The sequence below is a fragment of the Rhipicephalus microplus genome, chromosome 8 (genome assembly GCF_043290135.1).
Source record: "Rhipicephalus microplus isolate Deutch F79 chromosome 8, USDA_Rmic, whole genome shotgun sequence".
In the NCBI taxonomy this organism is placed as follows: Eukaryota; Metazoa; Arthropoda; class Arachnida; order Ixodida; family Ixodidae; genus Rhipicephalus; species Rhipicephalus microplus.
This window is the reverse complement of record NC_134707.1, coordinates 6,974,478-6,990,044: the sequence shown is the minus strand read 5'-3', so window position 1 is coordinate 6,990,044 and position 15,567 is coordinate 6,974,478. Positions and strand designations below refer to the sequence as shown.

At 47.2% G+C, this 15,567-nt stretch overlaps 1 protein-coding gene across 2 annotated transcripts in view; it reads left to right on the top strand.

Moving 5' to 3' along the window:
* Positions 1 to 15,567, top strand: part of amon (prohormone processing protease amontillado) — a 202,221-nt gene that overhangs the window by 20,323 nt on the left and 166,331 nt on the right. The window contains exon 1 of one of the 2 annotated variants that reach the window (XM_037416151.2): positions 13,268 to 13,479. The exons of the other annotated variant lie outside the window; for it this stretch is intronic. Coding sequence (XP_037272048.2) covers positions 13,303 to 13,479 — 177 coding nt within the window. The 5' untranslated portion in view covers positions 13,268 to 13,302. Of the gene's footprint in view, positions 1 to 13,267; positions 13,480 to 15,567 lie in introns of those variants that run through there. 2 annotated transcript variants of the gene reach the window in all.

The window sequence follows — 15,567 nt, the reverse complement described above, 5'->3', positions numbered from 1 at the left end:
AATGGTCACTGAACCGAAAAGAAGAATCGTTACGTCTGCTAAAGTACTGAATTCAATCCTGACTACGACACCAAACTTACCAAACTTCCTTACTTGTTTTTGTGGTGTTAGTGACCACTGCTACCTATAATTTACTTGAAATATGGATATTTCACCCCGAACAAGGGTCACCGGTCATGACCATAAGAAACTACAAAAAGGGGATCTGTGGTGAAATAAACGCGGAACTTGAACAGTTTATTGATAGCCTAATGCCTCTTTTTTTTACTGATTAGTCGAGCAGAACCAGTGCCGTTTTAAAGACAAAGTTGCTCCATTGATCGGTAGACATGTGTAGACAGATCGTCGTATTTCACATCAACTCCTTAACAGGAAAAAGCGCCTCTTCCACTCGGCTAAGCTATCCAGCAATGTCTTTCATTGGTAGGCTTATTGCGATGCTTTTTCCACGTATCACTTTCCCATCAAAAATGCCAGGTGGGTCTATTTTGATACACTTCCCTTGTTTTCGTCTACTAACCCATCGAAATTTTGGAAAACGATCAACCCAATAAAACAAACTGTCATATCACTTACTGACTCCAATGACCGTGAGATGCGCAACGAAGAATGTTGTTTCCTTCCTAACAAAGTCTTTTCGCAATGTTTTTCAAATTCGTGCGCAGTTTCGTTGCCGCAGGTAAGTCACAGCGAGTTTTTTTTCTTTCAAATGAATTAGATAACTATAAAATTTGAAGGATATATCAACTTTATCTGGCCACTTAAGCTGTCTTCTGCTTGTGTCACTGATGACATAAAGGCGAAATTTCTAAAAACACTGAAGTCTACGGTTCCAATGTATTGTCACAAATTTTCAGACAGTCTCTAGAGTGTTCAAATTGCCAACTGACTTGAAGGTCGGGAAGGTTATTTTCGTTGGTCATGGCTCCTCCTACGCATGGCAGACTGCAAACTCTGAAGCGCTGCCTTCGAATCACAGAATATGACCCATTTTCCTGGACGTTCTTGAACGAGATATTGTAAAGCAGCCCTTATAGCAGCAAGCTCTGATGCCGTAGATGTAGTCATATGCGACAACTTAAACTTGATTGTCATTTCTGCAGCCGGAATTACAGCGGCACTTGATGAGCTGCTGGATGAGACGGTCCCATCGGTGTATATCTGCGTTCGGTCTAAGTACAACTCATGTAATAATAGCAGTGTTGCTTGCTTCAATGCTACTCTGGAGTGACTGCTTTTCTTTTTGATTCCCGGAATTTCTAGACGTACTTGCGGCTGGTCGAGGCACCACAAAGGGCATGCCGTTCTCGCAGCTGGCGTATATCCTGATGGAATGCTGTTTAGGTGCTTGGCTATGACGTCTGAAAACGTAGCACGTGGTCTTCCGGAAGGTAGAAGGGCCAAGTGGTGGTCGGGAACACGGCTAGCATGTCGAATGTGCGCTCTGAGGCAATCCACAGCTATATATGTCCTGACCGGATGGTCTTTGGCAAGCATGATTGTGGCATAAGTAGAAGCGCATCGGGGCAGTCCTAGGCAGATACGCAGTGCCTGACCCTGCAAACTCTCCAATGAATGAGTATTCGATTTGCAAGTGTTAGTCAGTACCGGCAAGCTGTAGCGCAAGAGACCCAGAAATAGGGCCCTGTACAGCTGTAGCATGGAGGCCACAGAAGTTCCCCATGCTTTACCGCACAATAATTTCATGATATGCACAATAGATAGCAGTCTCTTCTTCAAGTACGCACAATGTGGGCTCCACGAAAGACTTCTGTCGATTATTACGCCCAGGAAACGATGCGTCCGTGCATATTTGACACTCTGCCCATTGATGTAAACAGGGTATGGCGTCATTGGTTTGCGTGTAAACGCCATCAACGCGCTCTTCACAGTTGATATATTTAGGCCTTGTTTCTGAAGGTAGGCTGTTGTGAGGGTTGCTGCCCACTGTATTCGTGCACGCACCTGAGGGCGAGTAACTGCAGCACTCCAGAGGCAAATATCATCGGCGTATATGGATAGACACACCGACTTTGGCAGAACCTTCACCAGACCAATGAGGGCCACATTGAACAATGTGGGGCTTAAATCACCTCCCTGAGGTACTCCGCAGTAGGTGTAATGTTGGGCAGTTGTACCCTCATATGTTTGTACAAAGAAACCTCTGCCAGTTATACAATCTTTTATCCATTGAAACATTCGTCCACCAATGCCCATTGCTGCGAGAGAAGTGAGGATGGCATCGTGAGCTACATTATCATATGCACCCTTCACGTCAAGAAAGAGTGCCGCTGTTATGCGCTTGCGACTTTTTTCTTGTTGAACAAATGTTGACAAATCAAGGACACAGTCAATGGAGGAGCGGCCCTGACGAAAGCCTGCCATGCAAGAAGGGTATTTGGTGTATCGTTCCAAGTACCACTCGAGACGAAATAGAACCATCCTTTCCATCACTTTTCCGACGCAGCTTGCGAGGGCAATAGGGCGATACTCTGTCAAGTCCAATGGTGATTTTCCCGATTTCAAAAGTGGTATTAATCGACTAATTTTCCATTCTCGGGGAACACTGCCGCTGAGCCAGGAGTTGTTGAAGCATGTTAAAAGTTCTTTTCTAGCTTTTTGTCCAAGGTGTCCCAACGCACTATAAGTAATACCATCAGGACCTGGCGATGACATGCGCTTAGAAGCGACTAACGAACCTTCCAGTTCTTCCATGGTGAACGGAATGTCCATTTCCGGTAATCGCGTCTCAGGAACGATCACGGCGTTGATGCTCTCGTTCACAATATTCCCGGCAACTCTCGTGCAAAATTCTTCAGCCACCTCGAGTTCTGTTTTTCCATGATGGAGTGCCAAAGCTTTAAAAGGGTACCGTTGTTGTGGAGAGGAGCGAAGACCACGAACTGTTCTCCAGATATATGACAGCGGTTTATGAGGGTCTAAAGATTCGCAGAATGCTTTCCAGCGTTCACTCTCCAGTTTGTAAATGCGTCGTTGAATCTTTTTCTGGAGCCGCCTTGCTTCCCTCAGATCGTAAATTGATCTTGTGCGTCTGTATCGTCGTTCTGCACGCCTTCGTATGGCTCGTAATTTTTCCAGTTCGATGTCAAACTGTGTAACTTTAGACGAAAATGGTAATTTACATTTGGACGCTTGCATAGCTTTCACTATGGTATTTTCCAGGCTGCAGGCGAGGCCTTCTTGGCAAGCGTTCTCAACCCGCGATGCAAACATCGACCAGTCAGTGCCAATTTCAACACCGGAAGAGAAATTTTTTACGATACCATCGATCGTCACGTAGGTGGGTATGTGATCACTCCCATGAGTCTCAATATCGCAAAACCACTTAACTTTGTGAGAGAAGCACCGTGACACCAATGTCAGGTCAAGGCAACTGCCATACGTGAGACCCCGCAGATATGTGGGGGTACCATCGTTCATGATGGAAAGGTCGTAATCGGAAGCGAATGTAACAATGTTCCGGCCCCTGGCATTCATCCTAGTGCTCCCCCAAAGCATGTGATAGGCGTTGAAGTCACCGGTGATGATCCAAAGCCCATCGGTTCTCATTAGGATGTCTTTTAATCTGTCACAGTCAAATCGCGATGACGGAGATATATATCCACCAATAAGCGTGAACGAAATTGCATTCTTCTTCACACGAAGACACACGTACTCATTGTCGTCATTTGAACTTATTGGGTGTGAAAGATAAGTCAAGTCTGTGCGAATGTAAACAATTACTTTGCTTCGTTCTTCGCAAGCGGCTGAACAAAAAGCTTCATAACCGGACAATCTATAAGGCGTTGACACGTTTGGTTCACATATGACAAGTATAGGGAATTGATTGGCCCGGACAAATTGGTGCAAGTCCGAGATACGGGACTTCATGCCTCTGGCATTCCACTGAAAAATCGACGCACTTTCAACTTCAGTGCGGAAGTGGAGGTTTTGTTGAGCCATTGTGCTTATACGAAGTTAGCAAGAACTGGATTCAGTGCATCCAGTATTTGCAGTGCACTCTTAGCAGACGGAGATTGTGTGCTGCTCAGTAGCGTGCGAATCGTGGCAATTAATGATTGCACGATTGCAGCCACTTGCCTGTCTTGGTTGGAAAGATCTCGAACCGGGACGATTGCAGTCACTTGCCTGTCTTGGTTGGAAAAATCTCGAACCGGGAGCGCGGACTGGCCGTCATGAAGCTCCTTCGGTTCGCTTGATGCTGCTTCCCTTTGAAGTGCAGGCGACTCTGTCGCAGTCAGGGTATGCTCACTGGCTTTGTCCTTTACAGCCTTTCCCACGGCATGTGGTCTGGGAGGCAAAGGAGGTGGATCTGATGAGAGATCACGCAAACGTGTCGAGGAGGTAGCGGGCGTTCTCGAAGACCGACGTCGACGTGAACGACGCCTTCTGACTTTAGCTGCGGCTTCTCGATGAGATGAGTGATCGCGCACCATCTCCTTCAAATTGGCAATTTCCTTCTGAATCCGCGGGCAGTCCTTCGATGTGGCTTCATGGGATCCATTGCAATTAGAGCATTTCTTGACAGTTGCGACGCACTTATCCGCTTCATGGGCTCGGCGCAGCGGTGGCATACCACCGAATTCTCGCAGACGCTGCTCACATGTCCAAGTTTCATGCATTTACGGCACTGGAGAGGCTTTGGAATGAAAGGCCGCACAGCATGTCTGAAGTACCCCACCTTCACATGAGAGGGGAGTGATGTGCTCTTAAACGCAATCTTCACACAGCGAGACTTGCCTAGCCGGGTGACATCAACAATTGGAGTATCAGTTGTTGACTTGACAAGAAGTTGCAAGTCCTTATTGGAAATAGCGACATCAATGTCGTAGATCACGCCGGTTACTACATCACATCCCAAGGGAACATGAGAGCGCACCTGGTTGCCGTCCAAGTCAGTTACACTGCGCAGAACGCCCAACGCACTTGCGTGCAAAACGTCCACAGCCAGTATATTCTTTCTGGCGTTCACTCTTATGTCCGTGATCACATTTGGCACGAGCGTTTCCAGAGACCTCGACACAGACTGTCTGTTAAGGCGTTTCATGCTGACGGTAGGAAGTGCAGGCAGAAACAGGATGGTATAAGCGTTCGATTTTGGCGCTTCACTTACAGTTTGAATAGTTGAGGATGAGGATGTCCTCATGTTCCTTCTCTTCGCCTTGCGGCTCAGCACAGGTTGGAAACCGTCATCTGAGAAGTCCTCACTGCTGAGATAGTAAGCATGAGTATCTTCACTGTCGCTGTCACTCGCTTGTCCCATCCGCTTCCTGGAGGCGGTCGCCGCTGACGCCGCTGGTGCCGGCAGGCGCCCGGGTTGGTCTACTTCCATCCCCTCCAAGGGAGCAGCGGAAACTGATGAACAGACTTAAATTACAACTGAAATACGCCGGAGTTAGCAGAAGCAGCTCCTATTCAAAACACACTTCTTCGTCTTCGCAGAAACTTCTGTCAAACACACCCACGCCCTAAATTACAGCTCTAGCAAACATTTGTCCACATAAAGTTAGTGTACGCGTCTGCCATTTGTGACCCAGCTCAATCAACGTTAATTAAGCTTTATAAGATATCGAATACCACTTAGCCTGCATCATTCATAACAAATATGCTCGTACTGCCAGCGTGACCTTAACAAAATGTACTTTAGAGCTTTGCAATTTGGCCACTATAGACGAACAGTCTTTCTTCTGTCACTCTTTCAGAAAATTTCCTTTCATACACAAGTACTTAGAGAGGAATTTATCTCGGAACCTGTGTATTTTTCATCCCGTGTTGACCACCCGAATAAAGTACCCGTTCCCTTCTGTCGCACCAACCATTTTCTGCCATGTTTTTGTCCGAAGCCAAGGAGAAACTGAAACCGCGTTTCCCCTTCCGTTACTGCCGCTAAGGACCAAGGGATGTTCAAGTCAGCAGTTTCAAAACACTTTGTGATGTGACTGCAGGCTACTGTTCCTTGCCTGCTCTTGTCTTTTTTCATTATTGTAATTTGTTGTATTTTCTTCACTGCTGTTAATATCACTTTTGCCGCGTTAATATTGGGCCCACCCCCTCTGTAACAACCTCAAGGTATGTAGGGTATACTAATAAATAAATAAATAAATAAATAAATAAATAAATAAATAAATAAAGCAACACCAGTCGTGGTCATGGCTCAGTTTTTACTAGTAGAAAAACATTGTAATAAGGGTTGCAGCCCAAACACGAATGTGTTAGAAGAAAAGTGAACGAAAGGCTAGGAACGAAAGGCAAAAAGGACAACGTTGTCCTCTTTGCCTTGCGTTCCTAGCCCTCCATTCACTTTTTTTCTAGCACTTTCGTACTCGCGCTGCAACCTTTATTACAATTAAATGTAACCAACTAGCTCAAATAACCGTTCTTTTTTGGCGGACAAACCCCTTCACAGCATAAATACTGTCAATGCATGCTCACAGTGGTGTCGCTCACTTGCCTGAATTTGTGATAGGAGTTGGATTGCGAGCCCGAATTGAAGGAGGTGCTGACAAGAGTTTGGCAAGAGGCAATCACCCCTACCGCTCCCCCCCCCCCCCCCCCCACAACTACCTCTGGGTCCTCCGCCACTGCTTGTCATTGTCATCTTTTTTGCAGTGATACGATAGAACGGAAAAGCAAGAAAACAATTCGTCTGCCTTAGGTTTCCGCTCGCCTGTGCACCTTATTGTTCGGCAGCGAAAGATCTTATTATCGCTTGTTTCTCTCCCATGTCAAACCTGAGTGGCAGGAGTTCTACATCACGGAGAAGGTTAGCAAAAGGTCGATGTTATCGCATGAAACGCCACCTATTGTAAACGGTCGGTGTAGCAATCCTTCCCTTTGTCGGGCACGTGGACACCCAGAACGTGGTAAGAGAATGCCACAACACTTCAAGCACGTGTATTGCCGGAACTCTGTAGCATAGTACACGCTGGAATAAACCTGAATCTTCATGTTTGTTGTTTCGAGATCTGGCGTTACGTGGCGAGTTTGGTCGAAAAGTTCCCTCTGAGGTCTGGAAACTTTATTCGACCTAAGTTAACCTAGCCACAAGATCTATATGGAAAAAAATGCTGCTAAAACGATACATGACGTACAAAGAGGTTGCGATGAAATTCACGCAATAGAACGCATGCAAATTTACATGCGTGTTTGTCATCTTTACTGAAATGAACGCAAGCATTATGTCACTTGTCATACAATTATAAACTTATAATAGATAGCCCTAATTTGACAAGGCTGTCTTCATATTTAAATTTAATAACATATATTGACGTGGCACGATGAATTCAGGATGACCAACCTGTCTTTCGGTGTGCCGTCGCTTACATACACACGTCCGCTTGTAACGTCAGAGTCACGACCATGCGTACACCGAGTACGCACATATACAAATAAGCAATTTTTTTTTCATTGCTTCCGCAGTGGTACCACAGCTACGCTCCCGGAGTACCAAAGCCGAACACTCGATCCATATTCGACCGTCTCATCGGGCATGCAAATGCATGTAGCCGCCTGGTGCGTTTTTCCACAGGGCTGGCGCTTTCCTGAATATTTCCAACAGTGGTAGCTTTGAGATCCACGACGTCTTTTCGCATCACTGACGTTCTGCCGCACGTGTCGTCTCGCGCATACATAATCGAGTTTCGAGGCCCGCATCCACGCTGGAGACGCGCCATTGATCCGTATATGTTATAGGGACTCGTTCGATATTAGAGAATGACCCGTCCAGCTACGCGATGCCAACGCGTTTTCGCATTCGCCGCTGAATGGAAACTGACTTTCTCCTTCACCGACCTATATTCCGACTGCTGGCACAGTTCAGTTGATATCAATTTAAAAAGTGACAGTGAGATACCAACGAACGGGAATGTTACCCGAATCGATGAAAGCAGCCTATATCCACCGCGGTGGTTTAATGGTTACGGTTCTCCACTGCAGACCCGGAGGTTGCGCAATTCGATCCCGGCCACGACGGCCACGTTTTCGATGGAGGTGAAAATTTAGCTGGACACCGGGTGGTTGATTCAGGCGGACACCAGGTAGCGTAACTCAATCGCTGGAGCTATAGAGTTACAGTACATGCTACCTTTAGGCAGCACAGTTGTGCCGCTGTTTTCCTGGCACAGCTCACTCGGCCTTAGACGATTCCAGCAACGCTAGCAGTCGAGCGTCATCACGTGGTCATGGGTGTTCCATGTGCACTGCGAACAAGCCAACACTATACGCAGATAATGCCGATGCTCTCTAAATTTTGAGCTGCTGAAGCGTGCTTGACATCGGCTGTTGTTATTCTCGCCGCGCTTCTTTTGTACTGTAGTCATGTTGCCTGTTGGTCGCGCGAAATGTGGTCGAAAGTGCATCCTGTGCTGAATTGTATTACGCACAGCCTATTTGCTTAGATGAAGGGGCAGTGGGTGTTGTGTTCAATATATTGAACACAACATTCCCATTGAATTATAGTGGGAGTAATAATTCAATGGGCCAGTTAGTCTTCGTGAAGGTATGGGATATGGCACAACGGGAGCATTGTCAACATGGATAAATATATTTATTTCCCAACAGTTTCGGGAGGGGACCTCCCTTCATCAGGGGAATAACTCATCCCCTGATGAAGGGAGGTCCCCTCCCGAAACTGTTGGGAAATAAATATATTTATCCTTGTTGACAACGCTCCCGTTGTGCCATATCCCATACCTATATATATATATATATATATATATATATATATATATATATATATATATATATATATATATATATATATATATATATATATATATATATATATTGCAGGGAATAAATTCTTGGACGCCGGTAAATAGTATGAATAAAAAGAAGACACACGTCGAAAAACGGAAAGGTTTCTTTACGTTTCGGCCGTGGGACCGGCCTTCGTCAGAATAACCTATTCTGACGAAGGCCGGTCCCACGGCCGAAACGTAAAGAAACCTTTCCGTTTTTCGACGTGTGTCTTCTTTTTATTCACACACACACACACACACACACACACACACACACACACACACACACACACACACACACACACACACACACACACACATATATATATATATATATATATATATATATATATGTGTGTATATATATATATATATATATATATATATATATATATATATATATATATATATATATATATATATATATATATATATATATATATATAGAAAGGGAGAGAATTTTAATAGCCTTCAAACCTTAAGCGAAAGGAATGTTGGATGCGATAGGGCTGTTGAGCAATGATTCACATCAGCGGTCGTGGCAATTCTAATACGAGCTTAATACGGGAGCCACATGCAAATAGGGCGTTTCAGCTCGATTCAGCTGAAAAATATAAAACTACAGCTAGCTTTCTCACACAGTTAACGAATCAGCCCAACGCGACGAAACAATTCCATCCCTAACTGGCTCGATTGTGATGACAAGTGCCAAGATAATTTTATATTTGTATACGGGAAAAACATCGGAAGAGAAGACGAAGGTAATGTGTGAGGAACTACAAGTATATACAAGCTGAGGTACTTTGTTTTATTATTACATACCAAGAACGTGAGCATAAAATGGATACTTGTAGGCGTGACTGGAGCAACCAAGTTTTACTCGTACCTTCATAAAAAAAAAACAGAAAGCAAAAGTGTAAATAAAGCAACTCTGAAGCGTTAGCGCTGCTTCCACGTGGGTGGTGAGTGGTTTTCGCGCAAGAAATTCCAACCCAAGATGGCGCACCTTAGCGCAACCCTGCAATCTAAAGGTAGCATATACAGTAGCTCTAGCTGGAACAAGGAAAGGTGGTCATTGAAGTGAGCGATGTATCTTTCGTATTGACGACCACTTCAACAAAAACTGAGTGGGGCGAACGCCGCACGTAGAAAAGTAAAGACGGTTTTGCTTATTCCTGTCAAGATAGGGAGGCAGTGACACCCTCTGAAAGTGCGCAGTTCCCACTAGAGCCAAGCAGCGCCTCCACGAGCCCTTCGACGATGGGCGATAGCCGGTGCGTTCTGTCGATTGTAGGCTAAGACATTACGCTTTCAATCGCACAAACGTACGACGGGCAGGACGATGTCATCTGTCTTGAAAATAAGCCTAAAGCGAAGTGCAGAATTCGCGTAGGGTGTTCATAATATCTCGACGAATTCACTGCGACAGCCGGCACACACATGAGCCTAACGCCAGGCTTGCTGGAACTGATTTGCAGCCTAATGACAATGTCTGTGGCTTAACGTGTGGCTTAACCATCGTATGATGACGCCGCAGTGGAGGCCGCTGGAAATTTCAAACCCCTGGGGCTCTTTGACGTGCACCTAAATCTACGTGCACAGGCCTCCAGCATATCCGCCTCCATCGAAAACATGGCCGCTGTAGCCGGCATTCAAACGCGTGACTTTCGGGCCAGCCCCATAACCACTAACCATCATGGCGGGTCACTCTGGTCGCCAGAAAGGAACGTACGCTTTTCAGAAAATGTCCTGTATTGTTACACTTGGTCAAAGAAAAAACAGCTCCAGCCTCAGCGAACGTAACGCTGCGACATCGCGGAAAATTATGAACGAACGTTCACTTTTTTTTATTTCTGTTGTGTCCCGACTTCCACACACCCCTTTGTTCCCGAGCGAGCCCCGAACGTCTAAGCGGTTCTCCGTACCTGCAGGCGCCCTATTGTCGACGCCTTCCCCTCTCCCCCACTCGTTACAAGCGAGTCACGATTCATTTATCGCGGAGTTCTATTGCCACCCGCGACTAGGATTAAACACGTTTCTACCCATCCAGATAGTTATGCTTTTTGGACCACCAGGCCCCACGCGTACGTCTTTGCAACGATGAAATTTCCGGACATAACAATTTCTTGTAACAAAGAGCGTCTATAAAAAGAGAAAAAATCACAGCATATCCATCGAGTGAATGATGATGAGTGGGCCGAAGCGTCCATCAGCCCGTCCATGCTTCCGTCTGTTCGTTCATTCTTGCTTTCGTCCGTCGGCGTGACCATCCATGCGTCCATCCATACATGCGTCCATCCATGCTTCCGTCCGTGAGTCCGTCCGTAAGTCCGTTCATCTGTCTGTCTGTATGTCTGTCTGTCTGTCTGTCTGTCTGTCTGTCTGTCTGTCTGTCTGTCTGTCTGTCTGTCTGTCTGTCTGTCTGTCTGTCTGTCTGTTCGTGCGTCTATCCACCCGTCCGTCCGTCTGATAGTCTGTCTCTCCGTTCATTCGTCGATCTAGCGAACACTCCAAGTACCGCCATCTCCCATCCCCTGTGGCACATACCCGCTCTAGAGCGGGTATATGCCACCGATGGAGACGTACTACATACATACATACAGTAAATGGAAAGACCCACGCCTTAAGGAGCTTCGCCCCTAATACACATCTCGCTGTGAAACTATAGTATACAAGCGTGCACGTGTACGCCAGTGCAGTCCAAGGCAGCTTTGTCTGATTTTAAGCATCATCATGATCATCATCATTTCAAGCATCATCGTGACCATCATTTAGCGTCATCATCATTCTAAACACATTCATCAGTATCGGCATCAGTTAGTTTTATTTATTTGTTTATTTTTTACTCGGAGCGTTAAACCACGTGTTTGGCGTGTAGACTATAGCGTCGTGCTCAGATGGACGTAGAGGGCGCGCAGCTTAGTGTAGCTACTTGCCTTCTCCCTGCATAAAGAGAAGACACACCACGCGCCGACGTGCGTACGTGTTGGTATGCCCTGACCACATGCACGCGTTTCAACGCGTCAGGCCGTGGTGTGTCGACTCGGCGTCGCGTCGCGTTTCTATGTAGGAAGACGGTGCGCATAGAGCGAGAACACTCCACGTGCTGACACGTGTTGAACTGCATACGTGTGGTTAGGGCTTTAGAGAACACTTCAATACGGTGCGTAAGTGGGCTTGTGACGTGGTATTATTTTTCCGCGTAGTGTTTCGGGGGCATCTGTAGTAGGCAGAAAAACAATAATACTTAACATATAGAAAATTAGGAACAGTCTAATCAGCGTTTTGCGAATTAATCTACAATTTTCTCATTGGATGTTCTACTAAGCTTTATTGCCTCATAATTTACCTAATTAAACTTGCCTAATCAGGCAGTAAAGGTGACACGAAGATAGTGTAACGCAATTTGGGCAATATTAGCGATCTGCATTCCGTCACGTCAGCAAATAATTATTCTAAAACTTATCCGACTAAGCTTTGGTTTTAAAAAGTATCCCCATTTCAGAGTTTTGTTAGGTCTATAAGAAATTTCATATGTTTTTATAAGCCTTTTTACGTTTAAAAAAGCATAATGAGTCTTTCAACTGGGCATATAGCATATGGTGAGTGGGCACTTTACAATGTTTTTGCCACCCCTGTGTCTGGGATGTTTGTGTCCCACGTTGCCTTTCATCGACGTCCTTGCGTCCATCCCAGCATCGCAGCAAATGCGAAGCTCTTTTGCGTCGACGCCGCCAAAGAATGAGGCTCTGTCCGATCTCCCACGTAGTGCCTTCGATGGAACTGCCGAAAGGAAAATGCATAATCAGGCTAACGTTGTCCCGGGTCGGGCCATCACAAGGGGGCCGGCGACCCGTCAAACAAGGGAGGCGTCGCTAACACGGCGACAATGCAACGCGCCTCGTCATTGCTGTAACGTGGGCCATGCGTGGCTGCGGCTGCTCCGCTTTCTGCCAAAGCCTCGGTGGCCAATTAGCGGAGAAAGGCCTTCGGTGTATCCTTCTCACCTCTTCGTGTACCTCTTTGTTCCGCTCCCTACAACAACCCTCTTGTACCTTCAACATTCTCTCTTTGTTTAGCCTAACTTCGGAGCCATCCAGAGGGCGCGAGCGTTTGGCTACGAGCTTACGGCGCGGGAAACCAGGCACTGAGGGCGAGACACACTACAGACAGAACAAGCTCGAGCTAGAGCGCGAACGCTATTCATTACAATGCCCTCCCTTTCCCGATCGCTCTCCTTCCCTTCAACATTCCCCGGTGTCCCCCACCCCGTTGTTCCATCGTCCCTCGTAGCGCGAGTTAGGAGCGAAGGCTGCGGGGGGAGTTCTTGGCAAAAGCAAAACCAATCGATAGGGGTTCGTTCCGACCTCTCTCCCATTCCTTCTTCGTGGCGTTCGAAAGCACCCTCTGAAAGCGGGGAAAGTGACGTCACCTTGACGTCACCGAACGGCGCGCAGGCGCGCTTCGGAGGGGCCGGTCCCGACTATTGATCCGCCTTCGGTGCGTTGTGTGGCCATCTTTCCGGCGGGATAACAGTGCGGGCATGGCGTCGGTGCTGCGGCTCCTAGTCCTGCTCGCGTGCGGCCTGGGGCCCGCCGTCCGCGCCCTGGAGCCGCGGGAGGTCTTCACCAACTCCTTCCTGGTGCGACTAAGGGGCGACCACGAGCCACGCGCCGCCGAAGCAGTCGCCAAACGCAACGGATTCCACAGCATCGGGCCGGTGAGTGTCTGCTGCTCGCGAGTCGACGACCGTTGGGCTAACGGGAGTCCCCAAACATAGGCCGTACTCGCCCGGAGGTCCCAACAGCTGTGCATCTCTGCAAGGCCTGTCTCGCGCTCTCGTAGCCCGGTCTGAGCGTCCTGTGCCTCCGGTCGTAGTCGTCTTCGTGTTCTGCAGCATATGCGACCGCGTGACTGTCAAATGCGAAGGCTGTCATGCACACTTATCGGCGACCGGCCGGTCCGTACGGCTTGGCCAGCTGTGTACTGATTTTCCTTCTTTTGCGGTCTTTGAAAGCGTTGATCGTCAAGGGCAACTGAGTCACTGTCACTTCCCAGATAAGAGGCCCGACACCGAAACTGAGCATTGAATGCACGAAAAGCTTCGTAGGCGTCTGCCGTGATTAAACCCAGTGTGCCACGTAAGTGTACTGCTTTTCGGTGCAGCTTCCCTCGCTTTGCGCTGACAACGCTCATCGTTATCACTTTTCGGGCTGAACAAAGCTGTGATAGTGTCGGCTGACTGAAATTAACAACGTGTTATCTTTACCAGATAATCTACAGTCATACGCAACGCGAGCCGCAACATACTGCCTGGTATCAAAGTGGCATCAACACTGCATGTTGGTGGCGACAAAGAAGACAATCAGTGAGTTAAATACTGACACAACTATTGGTATTTCGCCCCGCCGCGGTCTTCTAGTGGCTAAGATACGCGGTTGCGGACCCGCAGGTGCGGGATCAAATCCCGGCTGCGGCGGCTGCATTTCCGATGGAGGCGGAAATGTTGTAGGCCCGTGTGCTCAGATTTGGGTGCACATTAAAGAACCCCAGGTGGTGGAAATTTCCGGAGCCCTCCACTACGTCGTCTCTCATAATCATATGGTGGTTTTGGGACGTTAAACCCCACATATCAATCAACTACTGGAATTTCGAAAACCAATTTAACAATCGCCGGAATCGCCATCCAGGCTTGGGTTTCTTTCAACCATGGCCACGAGGCTACAACTCATATTTAGCGCCACCGTGTTTCTTCTGACAGACGCACGTTTTTTCTTTTGGAATCATTGGCGTCGCTATTGTACGCAGGCAGGCTTGTGACTACATCGACATTTCTACAGTAAACGTTGCCGCCTTGGCAGATGGGCTAATCCTCGCGAGAGTTCCGCGGCGGGTGCATTTCTTACTCGTGTGGCTTATCTGTAGTCTTACAAACACTGATGGAAGTTCCGCGAGCCGGAAGGATGCGGTGGCACTATAGTAGGTCGACGCTGAGGCACCCCGCCTGTGTGTGATTATGTAGGGTCAACATGACGGCGGCTTACGCCAGGCTTGATGAAGCGAGCCGACACTTCGTGCCTCATGCATTTTTGATCGTCGTGTGCTGAGAAGCGTGCAATTGTGCAGGAGAATGTCCAGCATCTGTTGGCGTCGTCGGCTAAGGTACGTGGCTGGACTAGTTGGTTGGGATGCATAATTCATACGTCATAGCGCATCACGAGAGGAACAGGCAAGTAGATAAGCGAAGTGCTAAGTTGCACTAAGTGATCGTTTTATGTGCGATTTTACATGCGATTTTTTTTTCATAAATAGCATGTGTGATCACATATCAAAAGTTTAGCTGGAAGTTAGCGCTGTGTGTGGGTTATTCTCTGTTCATGTCGTGATGAACTACGTTAGGGAATTATAGACAATGTCGTTGCCTCTTGAGATCTTCACGCACCATGAAAATCAGCCGACAGCCGTCAACTTACCCCTTTGAGAGAGCAAACAAACCGTTATTAGAAAGGAAAAGAAGTGATTCGGTCAATCTGCGTGGCTTAGCCATGGTAGTTTACGAAGGCATGTCTTCAGCCCGGTTCACCACCTCTCACTAGCTTTCCAGTATAGGGTGCTGCAGAGATATACTTCCCGCTGATCTTCGTTTAGGCCTTGGTGTTGAATTTGCTGCGTTTAGCAATTCTTTTCCACGCTATGTCAAAGAACATTTTTGTTTTTTGTAAGAGAAAGTGTTAAAGTGGAAGATTTGGGTCGGTAATGTCACAGATGTAATATAAAATATTACTCACGACGCTGTCGGGCTCCATCT